At 39.1% G+C, this 22,025-nt stretch overlaps 2 protein-coding genes and 1 pseudogene across 7 annotated transcripts in view; 1 reads left to right on the top strand and 2 right to left on the bottom strand.

Moving 5' to 3' along the window:
* LOC146461128 (uncharacterized) overlaps positions 1-22,025 on the bottom strand; it is a 170,897-nt pseudogene that overhangs the window by 76,949 nt on the left and 71,923 nt on the right. The gene's annotated exons all lie outside the window — the stretch shown is intronic.
* Positions 1-22,025, top strand: part of LOC146461131 (3'-5' exoribonuclease HELZ2-like) — a 92,543-nt gene that overhangs the window by 31,458 nt on the left and 39,060 nt on the right. For 3 of the 5 annotated variants that reach the window (XM_085087402.1, XM_085087406.1, XM_085087403.1), the window contains 9 exons: positions 1,092-1,169; positions 4,144-4,557; positions 10,591-10,719; positions 13,035-13,373; positions 14,196-14,555; positions 16,564-16,738; positions 17,307-17,346; positions 19,304-19,340; positions 21,103-21,218. In XM_085087402.1, the coding sequence (XP_084943528.1) occupies positions 1,092-1,169; positions 4,144-4,557; positions 10,591-10,719; positions 13,035-13,373; positions 14,196-14,555; positions 16,564-16,738; positions 17,307-17,346; positions 19,304-19,340; positions 21,103-21,218 (1,688 nt within the window). Of the gene's footprint in view, positions 1-1,091; positions 1,170-4,143; positions 4,558-10,590; positions 10,720-11,984; positions 12,282-13,034; positions 13,374-14,195; positions 14,556-16,563; positions 16,739-17,306; positions 17,347-19,303; positions 19,341-21,102; positions 21,219-22,025 lie in introns of those variants that run through there. The other 2 variants (XM_085087405.1, XM_085087407.1) reach the window with 2 other exon arrangements.
* Positions 1-22,025, bottom strand: part of LOC146461132 (uncharacterized) — a 303,232-nt gene that overhangs the window by 244,633 nt on the left and 36,574 nt on the right. The window lies entirely within an intron of this gene.

Raw genomic sequence — 22,025 nt, 5'->3', positions numbered from 1 at the left:
GTAACTGATGTTTTTACCGTGTCAGATTTTCGGTTTTAGTCTTTTGTGCAAAGCCCCCTTACACGCAAGACCGTTAATGGCCCTTTCTATATCCTTCACACCAATCTCTTGCTGACTATATTGATTATTTTCGAATTGACAGCTGTCCGTTTTTGCAATGAGTTCAAACGCATTTTGAGTGTGGTCGCATGACTGATGACGTCGTCATGTTGTTTAGCATCATTCTGGGAAGGTTCTTATTAGTTAACACTTATTATTCGCTCAAGGCGAAGAAAATAACTATTTGTGAATACTCTCTAATACGAATTCGCGGGGAACATTCATTCATATTTACTGAACCCGAGGCGAATAATTCTTTTAGTATACTTACTTAGGTGATTGTATCAGAGAAAAACAAAGAACCGGCCGAAAATTTTCAATTTTATTTGTTTTCAAATTGTCACGTCCTAGTACTACTTTGGCGGATAATTATATTACTAATTAGAGCCAAAATAATTAGAGGGACTGGGGTTAACCTCAGTGCTATGCAGGCTATAAATTGATCGGTGGGGTGCACTGTAATGGTTTTCACGTAAATTATGGTCAAATAGCCTTGCAAACGACTGAAGCAACCTCAAGAGCAATCAAGGGAAATTCAGTCTTTTAAACCTAAAGCGTTAATAAACGCTAACCAAGAAAACAATGTATTGACCCTAACTGATTCGAAAAGAACTCAACAAGTATTAGCAATTGCAAGAATTGTAACGACTGTATTCAGCTCTTCCTTAGGAGAGGGTACTGGATTTTAGGTTGGATACCTTTGAATTAAGGACACTAGTGGAATTTGAATGATGCGTAAGACTTTAATTTTTGTTGACTTTAAAACTGAAGGGCTAGAATTGTAAAATACCGACACAGCAAATAGTTGAGAAGGAAAAAAAAAATAAGCTGAACTACGACCCCGCCAATAATGATGATGTACCACGCAATATTGCAACCCTAACCAATCTTTCAAGGCCCTTTGGTGATCCTATTAGCCGGGTTTTGTATTCAGGCCATGTAAATTAAGGCCTGGTCTTATTTAGCTTACCCTGCTTGAATTTTCTTATCAGGTTCTTCTTTGGAATGTCACAACAGAGCACAGCAAAGTACATCTCACCACGATCACGTCTCAACTGAGCACGATCCAGGTATTGTATATTCTGTATAATAATTTGTGAAAAATTCCCTTCCTGAAACTCGATATTGTAGAATATTAGCACTTCCGACATTAGGGTAGCTACTAATAGCCGATATATAGAGCTTTTATTTCAACTGGTGGTGAGATTGTTAAGGAAATGTTTTCTTCCGGTCAACTCAGGTAATTTTTTTGTACAACTTTACCTCATTTTTCTTTTTTGAATTTATGTAACATTGTATAATTTCTGGGCAGGAATAATAAAGATTGTTGTTGTTATTGTTGTTGTTGTTGTATGGCAAAAATTATCGGATTCATACTTTTTTTCAGATATTTTTTTGCGTGTGTATGAAATTTTTATTCATAAGGCGATTACCCAACGAAATATTGGGATCTCACTATCTACACTAAAGCAAAGAATTATATGATATCAACTCTGACAGGAAACTAGCTGAATATATGAGCTACTCCTCTAAGTCAGCGCGTGGAGATGAGGCCCTTAGAAGGGTTTCTTTATTCGTCATTTGCACCTGACGATTAGGCCCGTTTCAGACGTTCATCTTCTGCTGTGTCGAATTGAATTCATTGAGTTCCTCAGAGCTTTGGAAAAAAGTGCAGCTGTTGATTCATTGCTCGTATTTAAATGTGAGCTATGCCGACGTTTGACCTCTACGCCATAATGTGTGCCGGCTATCTTTTGACAAGGCAGAAATTCGGTGCCGCACGTTAGTCCAGCCAATGCGACATAACCATGTACCAGTGGAACTTGCGGCACAAGATCGACAACTGATTCAAACTTCCAATCGTCGGCCGTGTCGAAATCAATTAAACAATTTCGACACAGCAGTAGTGCTACGTTAGAACCGGGCCTTAGTAACATGTACATGTACCCAATTAGATATGTACAACGATTACTTAAGGTTGTTTTTTCCTTGGGAGTGAGTTTCCATACAGAAACTAACAACCAGACTACCCTGCGCTCAGAGCTCCCGGTCTGTCATTGTCAACTACCAAATTTTATTCCAAGAAAATGGCACTGAAGCTCACATTTCAAGTTGAAAGCTCACAAATTTTACCTTTAAATCGAAAGGTTGGAATGGAAAGTTCACGATAAATACCATGAAAGCAACCTGTTTGTTATTAAATTAAAAGAGGAAGCCTAAGGGGAAGGGGAGTGGAGGTTTCTTCACGGACGGGCACTATCCGTCCTCGTATATTTGCCCCATGAACCCTATCTCATGATAGCGTCTCCCCGCGGATGAACTCTAGAACTTCCCGTTCATTCAAGTTAGCCCATTCATAAATAATTACAAGATAGCTGGGAGGAAATTCATTTGTGAAATACGTCTTAACGTGGCTTAAAATGGTTTCCAGCATTTTTCACTCAGTTGCAATTTGATTTATCTTTACTACTACTCTTTATCAGCGGATACCACAATAATTAGATCAAACAAATCTACATGTACTGTACATCTACATTTCATTAAGTCGGTAAAGTCGTGAGACATCATACCAACTTATGCCCTAACATTGGCAAACAAGTTATAGTCGTTGTTGTGACTTGATAGGTAACAACAATATGACCTGTCAAAAACAGCTCTCATTTTAGGTTTGGGTAAATACAGTGTATCCGCCCATTAGCGACCACCCAGGTCGCTTAGGGGAGCTGGTCGCTTAGAATAAGACAGACCACAGGGAGTCCAATTTTTCCGTCCGGTTGGTCTGTGATAATGTCAGGGCTACCAATTGCATATTTAACTCGAAGGTAACCTAAACATCAGCACCATATCGTTTTACATGTCATAGAAAGCATTTTAAACATTTCAAGGGACGACTCATAAGCTAAAAACAAACCATTTCCTGCATGATTGCCGAACCGAGAGCACTTTGTCGTATTATTTACTCAGTGCAGCTTGTGAAGTAGGTTTGATGATGCAGAAGAACTTCTCAGAAAACTTGGCACAGCCAAGCCCAGTTTTATATTCTGTGTGCTGTATATTAATAACAATTCTGTATTAAAGAAGTACAGTTAATTTGAATATTAGCTTCTTACGAATCATATGAGCTTTACGCTTATTTAATTGCTAGTTTAAGCCTAAAACTCACCGTACCAAAGAAAGTACGACGGTTCATTGGTCTCAACAGCATGTCTCTAAGTTTATGGCCTGCATCTTCAAAACTATTACATTTACGAATAAGCACCCGTCGTGAGATCGAGCCTTCTATCAAGTGGTCGCTTACAAGAGGTTAAAACAACATACAATTAAAAAGCAGAAGCCTAACTCAATTGGTGGCGGTGGTCTACTAAAGATGGGCATTTACAAGAGGTTTGAACTATGGTGATTTAACCGGGAAAATTTTGGTCTCAATTACGAGAGGTGATTGCACAGGGAGGTTAGACTGTATAGCTCAAAAACTAGCTAGGTGATTTTGTTTTTTCAATTGTAATCAACCTGTTGTCGAGACGTAACTTTTTGCAACGAAAAACTTTTAAGGAAGGGGTTCTGAGCCGCCTTACTTTCGAAGGTAACTCTGAATCTCTCCTTACAATATCTTTTTTTTTTTGTTAAACTTTGAAAAAATTTGCGTCTTGGCATGCTGATTACGATTCGATAATAAAAAAGGTGGTCACCGTGCTCGTTTTTGAATTAAAATTACTAGAAGCTAAATAAGGGCTGTTCTTAATAGGTTATTGTTGCTATGGTACCTATCAAAGTCGATGAAGTAACTAGGCCAGCAATTAGGCATTTGCTTGATAACATTATTGTGATATCAGCTCATGAACAGTGGTAGTATTGATCCCTCAAGTTTAAGTGCTGTGTACCGGTGCCAACCACGTCAATTCCTTCTGAACAATTTTAAGGCGACTTTCATTCTAACAATCAAATCAGTATACCAGAGCGAGGTGCCAGTTGTCTGGCAGTAACATATAAGCAATGAAGTGAGAAAGGCTAACCTTTTTTTTAATTTTACGGTTTTGCCTAAAGGTACTGTGTCGGTGGAAATCAAAATGAAAGAAGTTACCTTTAAAGACGGCCAAAGTGGAGATCCTAACCTTGTCATGAAAGAAATGGTGAAACGTTTTCTTGAAACTGAGGCAGATCGCATTCCAGTTGAACAATGGGGTCAAAGCCTTCATTTCTATTTGAAAGGAGCACTTCAGCTAATCGAGAGACAGGCAAAGGAGGGTAGTTTAATCATACCAGTCCAGTGCAAATCGCTGGAAATTCTTGAACGTCTTTGGGACGACTACCGTTGTGGTCACCTGAATGTAGAAGCTGAGAAACGCCTTTTAACGGATGACATCAAGGAGAGATTAAACGTGGAGTCTGTAAAGTTAGAGACAACGATTTTAGAAGGAGATTATTTTATTTGCAAGCTGTTCCTCCTGCATTTTTCACGTGAGTGTCTGCAAGAGCAGTTTGTGTTTTAAATTCTATTTTGCGTTAAGGGTCATTTCATTTACCAATTTCTCATTACTTAGCCCTATCTAGACTGTAGAGGAGGATTCTGCCCACGGCGACTTTAAACCTGAATGACTTAGTTTTTAATATCCTTTATCATGCAAACTCCAAAATGAAACAGACTCATAGTGACTGATTAACTGTAAAGTGAACCCTGGAATGTTGCAATATAATAACCGGCATTTTACCTAATTAAAGCTGCAGATAGGGCCTGATTACATGAGAGCAGGATGATCGTAGTACACTAGTAGATCATTCCCAGTAGTGCAAGCAGACTGAATAACTTTTGCATTCCACTTTTATGACACAATCGACGATTAAAGTTGAGCATAAGAAAGTGCTAATTTACACTTTTTGCTGTTCATTTACGCAAAATATACATTCATTTACGTCAACAGTTGAAACTATACGGCAAATATACGTTCATTAGCACTTCCATGAACTTCATTAACGCGAATGAACTTTCAATAACGCTACTTGCATATGTATTAATATTCAATAGCATCCACGGATGAACAATTGCACCTTTGGACAATCATTAACACCAATAGAAAATCAATTGCACAGTATGACAATCAACTGCGTATTAGAGACATACAATAATGCAATTTGCATAGAGACGCACAATCAATTGCACCTTCATACAATCGTTTATTCGAAATGGTCAATCATTAACATCAACTGACAAACATGTGTGTAGTAATAACAATCAACTAAGGAAAAAGAAATTTCAAAATGGTTCGATAGTAGCGGCAACCGTCAAATAATCTTCTTTAACATCTTCGACGGCTTGAATAATTCTTTGTCGCTGTTCAAGTAAGATTCTGTTTCTTTGTGCCTTGATTTTCTTCGGTTCTTTCTGTCTCCAATGCGTCTACTTGTTCATACAGCGTACTCTGTTTGTTACAGTGCTGTAGATGTACAGTAAAATGTTTTTCATTTTATATCTGCTTCAGCAAAAGATTGTGCAAGAAAAAAACATAAAATGTTAATGATAATGTATATACTCTTGTGTTTTTGAATGTTAATACATATGCAAGTAGCGTTATTGAAAGTTCGTTTGCGTTAATGAAGGCCCTTCAATTGCACGGGCAACCCGACGAGCGTGGGCCCGCATTGGAAACGATGGAAACGATCGTTCGAGTTCTTCCTGGAGGCCAAGGGCATCACAAAGGGCTCTCAGCAAAAAGCTTTGCTGTTACATTGTGCTGGCCAAGATGCGGAAGGTGATACGTTGTATGCGAAAGCCATGAGGTCGCTCGATGCACATTTATTACCACAAGTTAAGGAGGAATCAGAAACTGCCGACCAATTTGTGACCAGATTATTCCAGTTTGCCGAGAATTGCAACTTTGGGACAGCCAAGGAAGAAAACATCCGCGATCAGCTAATCGATAAGTGTCGGTCGCATGATCTTCGCAAGAAACTTCTGGCCGTGAGTGGCAAACTTGCTCTTCAAAAGGTCCGAGATGTTGCTAGATCTATGGAGGCCGCTGAACGCCAGGGACCTTCGATTGAAGGTGATTCAAAAGGTGAAAATGTAAATACGTTGGACGGAGCACGTGGGAATTCGTGGAAAGGGAAAAAAAGGAAATTGTTATCGATGCGGACTCGAGGGATATTTCGCACGAGACCCGGAGTGCACGGCTAGACTAGCTACGTGCGGGAAGTGTAAAAAAGTAGGTCATTTTGATAAAGTTTGCAAGACAAAATCTGATGAAAAAACAAGGAAAGGAGACATTCGTAAGGTGAGCGGAGACGACAGTTCCGCGTTTACTATTCAAACAAGGGGAAAGGAAATACCAACCGTAGACATCGAGCTTGGAAGAGTACAACTGAAAGGAGTTCTTGTTGATTCAAAGGTGACTCAAGGAAATCCAACCGGAAATTGTACTCCTATGGCAGTGATGAGCCACTTACCACGGCTGGTGAGTTTGAAACTGAACTGTGTTATAAAGATAAAGTTTACCCTGCATGTTTTGTTGTTGTGGAGGAGAAAGCTAGGGCGATACTTAGCAATATTAAAGATTGAAATCAACACCGTCAGCCATGACGCATTGCTGGAAGAATATCCCGAGTGTTTTCAGGGGGTGGGGAAACTGAAGGGTTTCCAAGCAAAGCTCCACATTGACGAATCAGTCAAGCCCATTGCGCAGAAGTTGAGACCCCCACCTATTGGGCTAAGAGACAAAATCGAGCAGAAGCTCGAAGAGCTGGTCAAGTCTGACATTATTTAACCTGTCGAAGGCCCGACACTATGGGTGAGCCCCGTGTTAGTAGTCCCAAAGCCTTTCGGAGATGTCAGGCTTTGCGTAGATATGAGAAAGGCTAACGAGGCTGTAGTACGGTGTTTAGTAAGCTGGATCTTAAATGGGGGTTCCACCAGATTGAGTTGGAACAACAGTCTAGAACTATCGCCACATTTACTCACAAAGGGCTGTATAGATATAAACGCCTACTGTTTGGCATCAGCTACGCCCCTAAATTGTATCAGTATACTATTCAGCAAGCGCTGACCGGTTGCGAGGGTGGCTACAACATCCATGACGATATTATCATTCATGGTCGCACAGTTCAAGAGCATGACAGTAGGTTGCGAAAGACCATGGAATGTATCTGTGAGAAGGGACAAACTCTGAACAGGAAAGTGTGTATTCGGGATGTCACAGCTTACTTTCATGGGATACTCGCTGTCAAGCAAAGGAATTGGCCCTACAGAGTCACGTGTTGAAGCGGTGGTACGAGCTGAAGAGCCTGGAAATGCTGAGGAGGTGCGCAGTTTCCTAGGATTAGTGAACTTTAGTGCCAGGTCAGTTCATCCCTAATCTAGCAAGAATGTAACCTTTGTTTGGGGTTCAGAACAACAAGCCGCTTTCGACACCTTGAAGAGTAGCCTAGGAAATGCACAAACCTTGGCTTACTTTGACAGAAATGCAAGAGAAACAAAGCTTGTCACAGTTGCGAGCCCTGTAGGACTTGGAGCGGTGCTAACCCAGGTCCAGCAAGGACAGGAGCGTGTGGTCGCATATGCAAGCCGAAGTTTGACGGATGTCGAGCGTAGATACTCGCAGGGAGAAAGAGAGGTGCTGGGTCTTGTATGGGGTTGTGAGAGATTTTATGTCTATCTATATGGGGTGGACTTTACGTTGCTAACAGACAACAAGCCATTAGAGGTTATCTACTCAACCAGTTCTCGCAACTCGGCAAGAATAGAGCGGTGGGTTCTTCGACTTCAACCGTACAGGTTCCGCGTACAGTATGTGCCAGGCAAGCAGAACATTGCTGACTCACTTTCACGGCTTACTGGAAAGGACGAATTGAGAACTGGTTCTTATGATGCAGAAAAGTTTATTAGGTTTGTAGCAGCCACAGTACAAAGCCGTAAGAAATGAACTTTGCACCCTAGGCAAGTTAGTGCTAAGGGGAACAAGACTGCTCATCCCAACAAGCCTACGTCGGAGGGTTTTAGATTTGGCGCACAAGGGCCATCAGGGTGTGGTGACGACAAAGCAGAGGCTACGAACGAAGGTTTGGTGGGCTGGAATCGACAAACAAGTAGAAGATCGGTGTAAGACATGTCATAGCTGTCAACTAGTTGGACTGCCGACTCCACCAGAGCCTTTGAAACATACAGAATTCCCAAGCCAACCTTTCATTGACCTAGCAGCGGATTTGATGAAGCCCTTACCTTCGGGAAAGTATGTATTTGTTGTTGTTGACTATTATAGTCGGTACTTTGAAGTTGACATCCTGACGTCGGTAACATCCACCAAAGTCATTGAAAGCTTGGAGAAGATATGTTGCACTCATGGATTACCACAGTCTCTGAAAACGGACAATGGTCCACAGTTTGTTTCCGAAGAATTTGAGGGGTTCCTAAAGGAGAATGACATATAGCACAGGACCTCTACTCTATTATGGCCCCAGGCGAATGGGGAGGTTGAAAAACAAAATAGAAGCCTGCTTAAAACCCTGAAGATTGCCAGAACAGAAAGGAAGAACCTCTGGACAGAGCTGCGAAAGTTTCTGACAGCCTACAGGACGACACCACATAGTACCACAGGTGTTACGCCGGCCAAACTGTTTAAACTGTTTAACAGAGAAGTCATGTCAAAGGTTCCTGAGCTGAGAAAGTCTGGTAGTACCGACAGCGAGGCAAGGGACAAAGATGTGAAGATGAAACAGTCTACAATTGACTATGCGGACACGAAGAAGAGAGCCCAAGAGAGTGATCTAGAACTCGGAGATCAAGTCCTGTTGAAGCAGTAGAAAAACACAAGTTATCAACCTTGTTTGAAGGCGCCCCTTACAAAGTTAGCGGGAGGTATGGGAGCGAAGTTGTTGTAACGTCACCTGAAGGAGTCAACTACAGGAGAAATGTACCTGATGTGAAGAAGTACCTGAGAGAGGCTGAGACCACAGAGAAACAAGCCGCTGGACATGATGCCATAGAAGGAAGTGTCACAAAAAGGGTAGCAGAGCCACCAGTAAGACCAACCAGGGAAAGGAAGCCACCAGAGTACTTAAATGACTACGAGGTGTACAGACTGGGCTGAACTTTTGAACACTTTGAAGTGTTACCAAGTTGAACTTATTGATGTTCTGTGTTGAACTACAAGATGTACGGACTATACTTAACTTTTGAACACTTTGAAGCCTTATCAAGTTGAACCTATTGAGATGTGCTGAACATTTTGAACAATCTGCTTTGAAAAGATACATTAAATGATTCATTTGAACTCGTTGGACAGTTTATATTGATTTGACGTTGCTGTACTTTTGAAGCTCTATTCCTTAAGGGAAGAGGGGTTGTAGTGTATGCCGTGATACTCACAAGATTATTATAGGATAGGGGGCCAGAGAGGATTTGTAATGTCGGTTCATGTTGAGTTTGATCTCGTGGATTAAACCCGGTTCAATCACACTGATTTGCTTAAATGCTTGTTTACAAAGTCTACATTAACATAATTAAAATATTAAATAAATACCAGAGAAAGTTTTGCCTGAAAGAAGAAACAATGTTGGAAACCACAATCAACTTACTACATGCCTGTTTCGCTCAAAATCAATTAAAACGCTGCTTAAAAATTAATAGAAATATAATCAGGTATGAATGATGCGGTTATTTCAGGGGAAATTTCTGTTGAGAATTTCCAGTATAAAGTCTTGTGTCCCACCCGTAATCCACCCGAAAAACAGTCGGCTTCATTTTCCTTTGAAAGTAGTTAAAAACGTCTTCTTTTTAGCCTTGAATTTGTTTAATGTTTGCGAGTGATCATACTTTCAGCAAGGTGAAGGGTTTTGTGGTTACAGATGCCACAAATCTCCCAAGCCAAACTGAGTTTGAAAGCGTGTGGAAATTTGCATAAACTGAAAAGAGCCTGACACGCGCGAATTCACTCATGCGTACATCAGTTTATCAGCCCAAAAGGTGTCACGTTTTAGTTCTTTCATTTCTTTCATTTTATTGGACTTTCTTGTGTTTGTGTGGTAGGAGAACACTTCGTCGGTTTATACTAAAATAATTATTCTCTTCAATCTCGGTAAATAATTAATAGTATATTTACCTCGCTTCTTTGCAGCTCAGGAAATATTCTGCCAATATTCATATCGATTTCAGAAAATAACTTTTGACTGTTTACTATTAAACTTTCTCATGAGGTTCATGAACTCCATCGTCCCGAGTCTTCTTGTACCTCGGAGGCTAGCACATGCGTCTATTGTATAGCTCTCCCCCTCCCCCATCCCTCCCTTAACCTTGGTGTAGTGTAGTGCTCAGATTGTGGTCAGCTTCACCTCAGGGCTACGGCTCCCGCAGCCAGTTTTTTCCCGCGTAGTCGTAGCAGGCAGAGTTTGTGTGGTAACAAGTAATTGAAAACATTTCAATAGAAACTGTGTTTAGTATCAACGTCATCAAAATATGAACTTTAAGGAGATAATTAACAGCTCGTCTTTTTAAATATTATTCAGAAAGCAACCAAGATTCAACGGCAAGTGAAGAGGAAATGTTTCCTGAAGGTCAGCCTCAAGTTGCCAAAGAAACTAATACCCATTCTACTCAAGGACCTGATCCAACGAGTCTGCACCTCACTGTTAACTGTAAGTATCTATAGCTAGAGATGCTGCAGAATGCAATGAAAGATTTATTCCCAGTTATATAATTTAAACGAGATGAATCTAGCCATCGTCGTGACCAATGCAAAAAAAAAAAAAAAAAAAAAGGAACAAACTCGGCTAAATTTAAGCAAGTATTTTAGAGAAAATTTGTTTTAAAATTGTTAATTTAGTGCCTTACTAATTTTGAGTTAGTTGAAGTCTACTCGCTGCAATAAACTTGTGGATAAAATTAATGATTATAACCTTTTTTCGTTCGTAATTCGAAGATCATTGCTGTAGAGGTTCATTTCCCAGGAGACAGTGAGATCTCTGCAAGCATTCGATCGATATACCCTATCGAGCATGCACAATTGCAATTGCTCCCACGACATAGTCACGTCATTGGTACGTGCTTCACCGGATGTAATTGAATTTTGTTTGTTTCCCGGACAAAATTAAGTTACCTTTTGACGAGTTATGAGCGTGTCCAGATGAATCTCAGATCACCTCGGTCAAGATGTGTCAACCGAAATTTTAGTCCGTATATTCAATTATTAGGCTGATTTAGCAACAGAACGGGAACGTCATTTGAGGAAGCGAGAAGTCGCGGAATAGTCTGGACACGACTCTATTTCGACTATATATGGCATACTTGATGCGCGCGCCGTTGTCAACTGACGTTCCCATTTTGTTTCTAAATCAGCCTATTGCTAAGCCAGAGTCGGAATAACCCTAATAGTTCCATAAGAATGCACCCTTAATGTTTAAATTGATTCAATGGCCAAATGCCAATGTAATGCCTTACATGGGAATCTCTATTAGATGGGATTACAAATTCAGAGAACTTCTTCATTACAAAGTGTTCTTATTATTGGAGTAATTTTGGCAGAAATTTCTACACTCTTGCTTTATTTTGTTGTATGTGCATTAAAATTTAAAAAAGGTAATGGAAGCAAATTCAGTCCTCATATTATGATGCTGAACTCACCTTTACTAATTTTATGGCTTACGATGATTTAATAATAATAATAATAATAATAATAATAATAATAATAATAATAATAATAATAACAATAATAATAATAATAATAATAATAATAATAATAATAACAACAATAATAGTTTGCTGAAATTTCTTGCAGTAACTTACTGAATTAATGACAATGGAAACTAATTAAAGCCAATTTAATATATTCCGTGTATAATAATTCCGATTGTACTTTTTGCTTTTGTTTTTCCTGCAAAGAATGTTTACCCTTGTCTTTTGTGACGACGGGTTTTTCCTGCTCGAGCGCACAGGAGAGACAAATTGAACTTCAACGGCGACTTGACAATAACGGTGGGGGAATTAGCTTGAGAGCACTCGCTCGCTAGCAAGACAGAGCTCGTCACAACTCTTAGGTACAAGGATCTAGCCAACTGGAATTCGATGAACAGCAGAGAATAGACAATTCTCTTCACTCCAGCATAGGTTTATTCAGCACTGCGTTTCTAACCTCGGTGTAACCAAGCGGGCAAACAGGACGTTATCTTGAATGTAACAACGATGTAACCAAATTATAATTGTAAGCCTTATAAGTGAAAAGTACATAAGATAAACGGCTAAATATGAATCAGCAAAAGCGAAAACAAGTAAAATATCGCGCGATGACAAACAAATCACTACGGTTGTTAATACAACCGAGAATGTTCACTCCTTGTGTCCAGATACAACTTGATTAAATATTCCTTTCAAAATCTCAAAGTTATTGTTACTACCTGATTGTGTATTCTATTCCAATTGCAAAGTTTATCAGTTTCGGTGAAAATGGTGGTAGAGTGAGCAGCTTTGACAAATATGGTTGACATTTCTTGTAATATGTGTGCTGATCATGAGTGGATGTACGACAATTAGAAAGAAATCAACGTCAATGAATGAATGAATGAGTGAGTGAGTGAGTGAGTGAGTGAGTGAGTGAGTGAGTGAGTGAGTGTATGAGTGAGTGATTTAGTGACTGACTGAATGAATGAATGAATGAATGAATGAATGAATGAATGAATGAATGAATGAATGAATGAATGAATGAATGAATGAATGAATGAATGAATGAATGAATGAATGAATAAAAAGATTATTAAAATGATTGCACTAGATGTGATCAAGTGGTGCATATATTACAATGGACAAACGTGTCCACGATTTAAAAAAGAGTCAGGCCTTTCTTTCTGATATTGTTTCGAGTTTAAAAGAATTTAAACGGATTTTCTGTTACTAACCTCACCAAAGGGTTTTTTGTTTTGTTTTACATGCAACGTGTGTTGGTAAACACCTCCTACAGACAGAAGCGATCTACCACAAATGCACTTGTCTGAGGAAATATTGCAGGGCGAGGCATTTCCTGAGTACCTGCAAAACATTAAAGTAATCCATGACTCAATACCCACAGATGGAAGTCAACATGAGTCACGAATGCGCTTAGCAGTGGAGTGTGGAAATATAGAAGTCCTTGAACAACTGTGGAAAGACTACTGTTCTGGTTACCTGAATGTCGTAGCCGAGAAATGCTTACTGACCGATGACATCAAGGAAAGATTTCAGGTGGAAAGTGTAAATTTACAAGCTACTATTTTTCATGAAGATTACTTAGCATGCAAAGAGTTCCTGATGACCAAAACACGTAAGTTGGTTAGAAGGTGGTTCTTTCTTATTTATGGAGAAGGCTAGCTTAATAATTGTGCGAGCACTGTACCTCCAAACCAGTGTCGCTCGAGCTTGATTCTCGGCGTCATATGTAGCTTGAGTTCCCGTCATTCCCGTTCAACTGATTTAGAGTTCATGAATTTCGTTTAGAAAGCACTTTCGGAAAGGAAACAATAAGATCACAAAAGGGTCCTCAGCTTCTTTGCAATACGGCGTAATACACGAATAAAAATGCAGCAGTTTTGGCATGCAATTTATATGGTGGCTAAAACAATATTTGGTGCAGGTATCACAACTGAACATATGACAAACTAATTTACTTAAAATGTTAGCAGGTCTTTCATATTGATCGATTCAACAAATCGACGGTAGTTTTCTATGGTCTATACTCTTATAGACCATAATATAACGTCGGTGAATTTTAAAACTTAAGTGGAGCCACAGGCCGCAGGCAAGTGGTTTCACTGCTAAAGTTTTAAACATTTCATGTTGTCATTTTATAGGCAATAAGAGCACAGACCATAGAAAAATGCCGTCGATTTTTTACCATAAGATGGAAAAAGTCCGAGCAGAATTGGCTTTATTTTCCATCGAAAAAGAGCGCGCGTTACATCTGACTAAATCAGTTTGTTGTCTGCACTCTTATAGACAGTACTTACGAGCCAATCAGTGTGCGAGAATTTTGACGGTGAATGTAAAAAAATATTCCTATGGATTAATCACATGATTAAAAAATTATCCCGTAACTCAGTAACACTTTTTATTTCTTGCACATTGAAACACTATGATGGGTCATTAGACAAGGAAGAGACGAGGATCCAGTCCGCGGAGGAAACCACGACCCAGCCTTATGGAAAAACTCAAATCCAGTTTGTTGCGGAAAGTGGGACCCGAATTGTGGAGGAAACTACAAGTCAGTCTGCTGAGCGGATTAGGAACCGGGCAGTGGGAGAAAATCAGATTCAGTCTGCTGAAGAGACCAGGATCCAGACAGTTGACGAACCGCAGGCCCAATATGTTGAAGAAATCAGAGCCAAGGCTGTTGACGAAACTCAGATCCAGTCGGTTGGGGACACTGTAAGCAAAGCTGTTGAAAAAGCCTTTATCCAAGCCTATAAGGAAAGTGAATCCACGATTCTGGATGGTACAGATATTTCTGGTGTTTTAATTGTTTTAACATTGGTTGTATTTACAGTTGACCCCTTTTGAATGGCGTAATTTTCTTCGCCTTTTCCCTTGTTGTGATGTTCTTTCAAATAGGCATTTGCCTTGTGCAATAAATATCCATAGGTCGGAGGTTTAAAGGGACACAGTCAGCTGATGCACATTAGATACCATTTCTTAGCTGATTTGCATACCACACTCCATCACAAGTCTCGCGCTGAGAAGAGCATCCTTAGAAAAATCTAAACAAACCTTGTCGAGTCGAAGTGTTTGCTAGTCAAAATAGTGATTATAGACCTAATACCATATTAGAACACTCATTTTCTTTATAACATGGAGAATTTACTGATGGACTTGTCCAGGGAAAGCCAGATGTCAACAAATACCTCTGAAGTCGAAGAATCAGTTGAAGTGAGAAACACATGTAATCATTCATTTCTGCTTTCAATCAGATATTTTGCCTTTATAATTTCGTTTCTACAACTTCTCCACTATCTAAATTTACGAACCAAACCCATTTCATTGCAAGAGCGCTTGCTCGACCCGTAGAAAACAAGGTTCTACTAGAGTTTTTCTTTGTCGAGGAGATTATCGACTGTGTACCGAAGCTTGTCTTCGTCTGAGCTCCAAACCAAGCAGCAATGACGCGAAGTTCGAATCGCTTACGAACATTCCCTCCGCACGAACCTTTCGCTAGGTTGAGAAAATGCGATTTTTCAAATATATGTAATGGTGATTTGCCCTCCAATGTTTTTGATTGATTTATCTTGTTATTTTAGTCAACGCAGGCGATTTCTTCAGCGCGGCGCCTTCACGTTTCCCAGCTCTTCTTTTCATGTTCCTTTGGAGACGCGATCCATACTGTTTTTAACCAAATATGATAAAATAATATCATAGGATGAGCAAAAGCATACTCAGAAACAGGTTTTCAGTAAAAGATTAAAAATCCAATAAAACAATGGGAAGATTGAAGCGGATTTCTAGATGTATTCGACGCGTACCTTTGATTTCAGGTTGAGGTAGACGTTTTTCAAACTGACAAAACTAGTGTCCAGGTCAGCACGGCCACAAAGCTGACTGTCTCCCTTTAACTGATAACGAACAGATGGCCCAAACAGGTTTTGAGGATCTAGAGAGGCATTATACTCAAAATGTACTTTCTTCCTTGGGATATTGGCCTATTTGGCGGACATAAAACAAACAATATTGCTGCTTACAACAGTGTAGTTAGAAGAAGAAGTGCAGTAAGAAAGTAACCTCGTTTTTTAAGTTGCACTGCGATACGCTCGTATGTTAGATTTGACTAGTTACCATTAAAGGCTGCATGCCGAGTCTTATTCCGCGATTTTATATTTCTTGTGAAAGAAATCATCCTTGGCCAATCCTACCCCGGCTTAGTCAGATACAGTCGAACCTGTGTTAAGCAGTCTTCCTCTGGATATGACCAAGTGACCTTTTAATACAGACTGTAGAGTATACAGGTGAAGCACAGTGAAAACGCCAATTTATTTCGCATTTGATCATACAATGTACAGTTTATGCGCAAAAGGACTCCCAAAATCACTTACTCGGTTGAGAAACTGCAACAGTAAAATGGTATGGCAAAAGAGAAGAAACGGACTAATAATATAAAACATTGACTGAAGATCATAAAGTCATTACATTCATGGTAAAAGTACAAGTGTTTTATTCTAGTATAATTTTTATCATATCATTATCTTTAGATCACGACAATATTAGTTTTTGTTATGAGTTTTTACAATATCAGTTGTAGTTTTGGTTTCCGTAGTTGGTATCGTACATTAAGGTAGGTCGTTGACTTGCCGAGGAGACTTTTGACCAAAAATTACAGTAATCAAGCGAAACTATTTTCGGGACTTTGACAAATGACCGCCTAACAGAGGGTGACCGCTTGGTAAGGTACTGCGTAATACTGTTCGACTGTAGTTGGCTTACAATACAGACTAATGCTTTTTTTTTTTCGTATACTTTTTACTCCCCAGACCGTGACTCAGCGGAAAAAATTCCTAAGTGCCTGCGAGAGGATCAATATTTTGACGTTAATCGTAGTCCACAACAACACATTGAGAGATCTTTGGAAATTCTTGACACAACACAAACTAGGCCACGATCTCCTTCAACTGGTGTTTACCAAGGAAACGTCCAATTATGTGAATGGTAAAATAAATCTGTAGTATTTAAATCATGATTAAGGTTACTGTCGATACTCGATGGTGCCTTCTAAGAATCTTTTCTCTCGTAATGGGTAATCTATTGAACTATATATGACTAGGTTGATAAATATTAATGTAGATGCTGAAAAAAAAAAACGGAAAGCTTTTTGTTTTGGTTGGCGCCAAGCCTCTCTGTTAAACGCAAAAATGACGGTATCTCCTATAACGGAATTACTAGCGTTAGCGTTACCGTGGTACCGTGGGCATCCAAACAAACAAGGACTTGGGAGACAACAGGCTGAAAAACTGTGAGGTTTTTACGATATTCTCATTCGTTCCTGGCAAAATCCATTATAGAACCTTTTTATTAGCATAGCGTCACTCGCTGGTACGCAACAAAAAAACGCAAAAGGTGTCGGATTAAGGTGTCTGGCACCGATTTCCACTTTTTGGTACTTATTAATTTGAGGAATCAATACTACTTACCACTCTTTATCAAGTTGATACAGCAATAACGGGATCTTTAATAATCTATCCATAAAAATTTAATTCACTTTCCTTAAAATCTATAGGAAGCAGAATGAGACGGAAGTATTGAAGGAAGCAACGGAAGTAAGTACTGTTTACCTGTTCTTTTCTTAATATAATGCTGGCATTAAAAAATTGTTGTTTAGATTGTAAATTGCATAAAATATTACCCAATAATCTCCTTCATGTTCCCTTTGTTTGTTTTTTGGTCTTTCTTCTACATTTCCCAAAAATTGATCTAGGCGCGTTTTGCTGCCTTTGATCGAAACAGACCTCACCAGATTTTAAGATTGTTTTCATTTCACCTGAGCGCTTGACTTACGCTTTTTTGAGTTTTTTTTTTGTCTTTGACTCGTTTTTTCGCTGATCTTAAGTTTCGTTGCCTGTTCCTATATTCCAAAAGGTACGTTCCTCTAGTATCGACTGTTCCTCGTTTTTTTGTTCCTATTGACTATAAGAGGACCAGATGTCTTACGAGGTAGGAAAAAAACGTTCACTCTAGTGTAAAAGATAAATATTTCGTTCCGAGTTCCCAACTGCAAAAGGAACATATTGTTCTCAAATTGATAAATTAGGACTGTTTTGTTCCCAGTTCCTTTCTGTGCATAGAACACATTGTCCCGAAATTGATAAATTAGGACTGCTTTGTTCCGAATTCCTATCTGTAAATGGAACACATTGTTCCCAAATTGGTCATTTAGGACTTTTTTGTTCCGAGTTCCTCTCTGCTGATGGAACACATTGTTCCCAAATTGGTCATTTAGGACTGTTTTGTTCGAGTTCCTCTCTGTTGATGGAACACATTGTTCCTAAATTGGTCATTTAGGACTGTTTTGTTCCGAGTTCCCATCTGTAAATTGAACACATTGTTCCCAAATTGGTCATTTAGGACTGTTTTGATCCGAGTTCCTCTCTGTTGGTGGAACACATTGTTCCCAAATTGGGCATTTAGGACTGGCCCAAATCACGTACGTTCAGGAGTGGGTAACACGCAGGAAAACCTTGATCACTAATCACAAGATGTCAGTGGGTGTGTGTACAAGTATAAATTTTTAAACCTGCGCAACTGACTTCTACGTACGTAAGTATAAGTACAACGAAAGTGCCGGAGATCTTTTTTTCCATTCTTCTTGTACTGACACCTGAAAATGGCGTAAGGCCCGTTTACATTTGACCTTCATTTGTTCAACAAAAGTTGAATCTATGTTGTGTGGAAGCCGTTCAATATCGGGCCAACAGTCGGGAATAAATTTTGAACAAAGTGTTCAAACGACTTCAACACCATCCAACATTTTCGAGAAAAAAGGAATTGTTGGAGCGATGTTGAACGGCAATGTTGAACATTGATGTCGAACGGCGATGTTGAAGTTTAAACCATTGAAATTATTTTCAACAAGCTTTCAACATTTTTAACACTTTCTACAATGTGAACGACTCCTTTAGACGTCCTCAACGTTCGGTTCAGCAAAATGTTGAACGAGTGTTGAAACTAATTTTAAAACCGTTTAAAGGCCAAGGGGCCTTTTCTGAGGCTTTCGAGATGGAACATGTCCGTTGATCGACCTAAACAAGCGGCCAAAGTACATGCTAAACAAGTTTTCTTTTGGCAGATCTGAAACTTTACAGATAAAGTACTTGACACAATCCGTATTTGGATACCTAATATGCAGAAATATTGTACTAAAATGCTGGAATATGTATCTTCAGTAGATAATTCTCTATGAAACATTATTTCAGATAGAAGCTGACAAACAAACAAAGAAACAAACAAAAAGTACTCGCATGGTCGTGTAAGTTCATTTGGGAGAAAAAATTGTTATTTTTGCGTGACTGTTCAAATGAAAGTTTTTAAGCATTTTGCGCTGTAGTAAAATATTTCTCCAAACATTGTTTGTAAATATAATTTTTCCCTGTTTACTCAATTTCGAACTTCTGACCAACTCGGTATGGCAGCCTGGTTAGGAAGCATAAAATAAGCTATTCGTTTCGCTGAAGTTAGTATTATTCCTACATATGTGTAATTGTCTTTTCCTTTTTTCAGGGCGAGTACACAAAATCCAGGAACAACTGTATGGCTGGTAAGGATCTTTATTTAAGGATTACAATTATATTTGGAAGGGTCTATCTCCCTTCTGAACCACATATTTGGTGCATTCGCTGTTTCCCTTCCATTCCATTTATTTTTGAATGACCAGTTAGCTTAGCCTTATCCTGAAGTTTTTTTCAGGAAATCCGGAAATCCTAGGTATAATGTAATCATTTCCCGTTGCGGACCTCAAAGGAAACATCTTCAGAGGTGTAATCTATCCTCCAAGTCTCATTGTCAAAGCTTTTATACTTCGAAATAATGGAGGGGCGGCGGAATTCCCCGCCCCCCTCCAGGACCCAGAAGACAAAATAAATAAATGAATAGCCTGGTGTAGATAGGGTTAAATTAATCAACAGACCTGAAAGACCTATATGAAGCGTTATTTATATTGTACCACTTCAGCGTTAATCATAACTATAACAAAATTTTCTTATCTGATTGGTTATCAGCAGTCATGCCTAAGCTATTGCGCTATTGCGCGCGGTTATACCACGATTGCACTTGACAGGCGTCCTTTCCCCTCGTATTTCTTAATAAAAACGTTTATTTTTCCATTCTCCGAAACGTGTCATTTGAACACAGCCATTTGGTCTCGTGATGAAACAAATTGGACTCCTGCTACGCGGTCGTCCGATTTGGTTAATCATTTGTATGATTACAGACCAAATTAGACTCCACTCAGTCCTATTACCATTATTAATGATAGAGTCAGGTCCTTCAGTGATTTATACCACTGCAGAAATACAGTGGACACAACCAATATAAGCTATATTCTTTATAGCATGGACTGAATCTCCTTATTGAAAACTGGATCATCGGCTAATGAAATTTCAGAGTTGATTGGCTTAGCAGCCAAAAGCAATTAGCCATGCCTGAAATTAATAGCTATTAGAGCTACCCTCCGTAAGAACTTCATATGCAGTTTTTATCTATATATTTTGCAAAGAACATGTCATCAACCAATTTTAGCAACAAACCGAGAAATGAGATACAGTAACTATCGCTTTGAAATTTTTCCACCAAGTTCACGTCCGCCATGTTTTTTTTTAGCCGCTGACCAGTTCGTTAATTGGTTCAGTGGTCAGTGTCAGTGGTAGCACCGCAAAACGACGTCTGTTTCAGTTAGGCTATAAGGGACGGACCGAAGCGACGACGCCGGGGACGGCAACGACAACGCCGCAAAACAATAGGTTAAATGAAGAAAAAATGTGTCCCTGCACATGCGTTCATTTCTATGCCGTCCGCGGCAAAACAGCAATGTTAAATGACCAAGTGCAAGGCATTGTATTGTGGAGAACGTGAGCGCACGACGGTGAATTTTTCATTCTCTTTCTTAGCTTGAACACCACGCCTATCAATTTGGTTCCTTGGTAGTTCGTCGTTTTTGTACAAGTTGAATTCGAAGAAATAATTGCGAAGTAGCACAAATAGAATAAAATTATATTTTCAAGTGTCGTTTTCGTTTCCGTTACCGTTGTCGTTGCTTAAGTTCCCCATTTTCGTGCCAGCGACGAATTCTCTCAAAGATGTTGAATTTATTCTGCGGTGACATGGTTTGCTGTCCAAACTTATAATTAGGCCAGGATATTAGGTTATAAAGCCTTTAGAATCATACCATATCATACCATTACATACCGTACCGTACCATACCGGCGTAACATACCATACCATACCATACCATACCATACCGTACACGTTTTGAATTTTTGTGGTTTTAATAGTTTTGAATAAACTGAAGTGTTTTCTCACAGTCATAGAAAAGGATCCTGAAAACGAAGAAGGGAAAAATATCCTGGAAAGACTTAACCCCATATTAAATATAAAGGATGACAACCAAAAAGGTAGAAAACCGAGAAACAAGAAAAAGGTAAGATTTATTACTGACATCTGTAATAACAAAAGTGGTATTTTTAAAGGGAAAACAAACCATAACAAGTATATTTCCCGTGACGCAAGTTATAATCCATTTCTACCCTTGCCATATGTGGCCAGAGAGACATAAAAAGTTTCCGTCCACTCCGTACATTGTAAATTCAAAAGATCGTTTTTATCCCAAAAATTGTTGAATAAAACACAGCGCAAAATTAAAGGCTAATTTGGCTCTCCTAAATTAGGTCGAAAATAGTATAATCTCAAAGGCTAAAATACCTAAGGGCTAATCTGATGCCTTAGGAAAAGGGGGGATGGGAGCGGCTGAGCTAGTTTTTAAGGACTACCTAATAGGACTGTTTTGACTCTCGTAAATAAGGTCTGAAATATACATCCAAGGCCGGCTAAAATGGGTCCCAGCATGGTCTTTAAAAGAGCTGTTTTTCCCCAATTTGTGACCAAAATGGCTCCAGGAGGGGTTGTGTCAGCTTCAAAGTCATTAGGGCTAAATTGGCACTTAAGGGTAGAACAACCGTTACTTTTTTGCGATACAGTGCACAATAACTCTTAAAAAAAACTGCTCCATTACTATTACTATTATTGGAACTGAAATTATTATTATTATTATTATTATTATTATTATTATTATTGTTATTATTATTGTTATTATTATTATTATTATTATTATTATTATTATTATTTTGATCAATAATGATTTCTTGAAGCATAAGCAAGCGAAAATTAGAGTTAATAGCCGGCGTTTCGGCGTCATCGTGACACCATTCTCAAGGCAATGTGGATAAAT

The sequence above is a fragment of the Pavona decussata genome, unplaced genomic scaffold (assembly GCF_977016875.1).
Source record: "Pavona decussata unplaced genomic scaffold, jaPavDecu1.1 SCAFFOLD_202, whole genome shotgun sequence".
NCBI lineage: Eukaryota > Metazoa > Cnidaria > Anthozoa > Scleractinia > Agariciidae > Pavona > Pavona decussata.
Note: the sequence above shows the minus strand (reverse complement) of the source record. Positions and strands in the feature narration are given on the sequence as shown.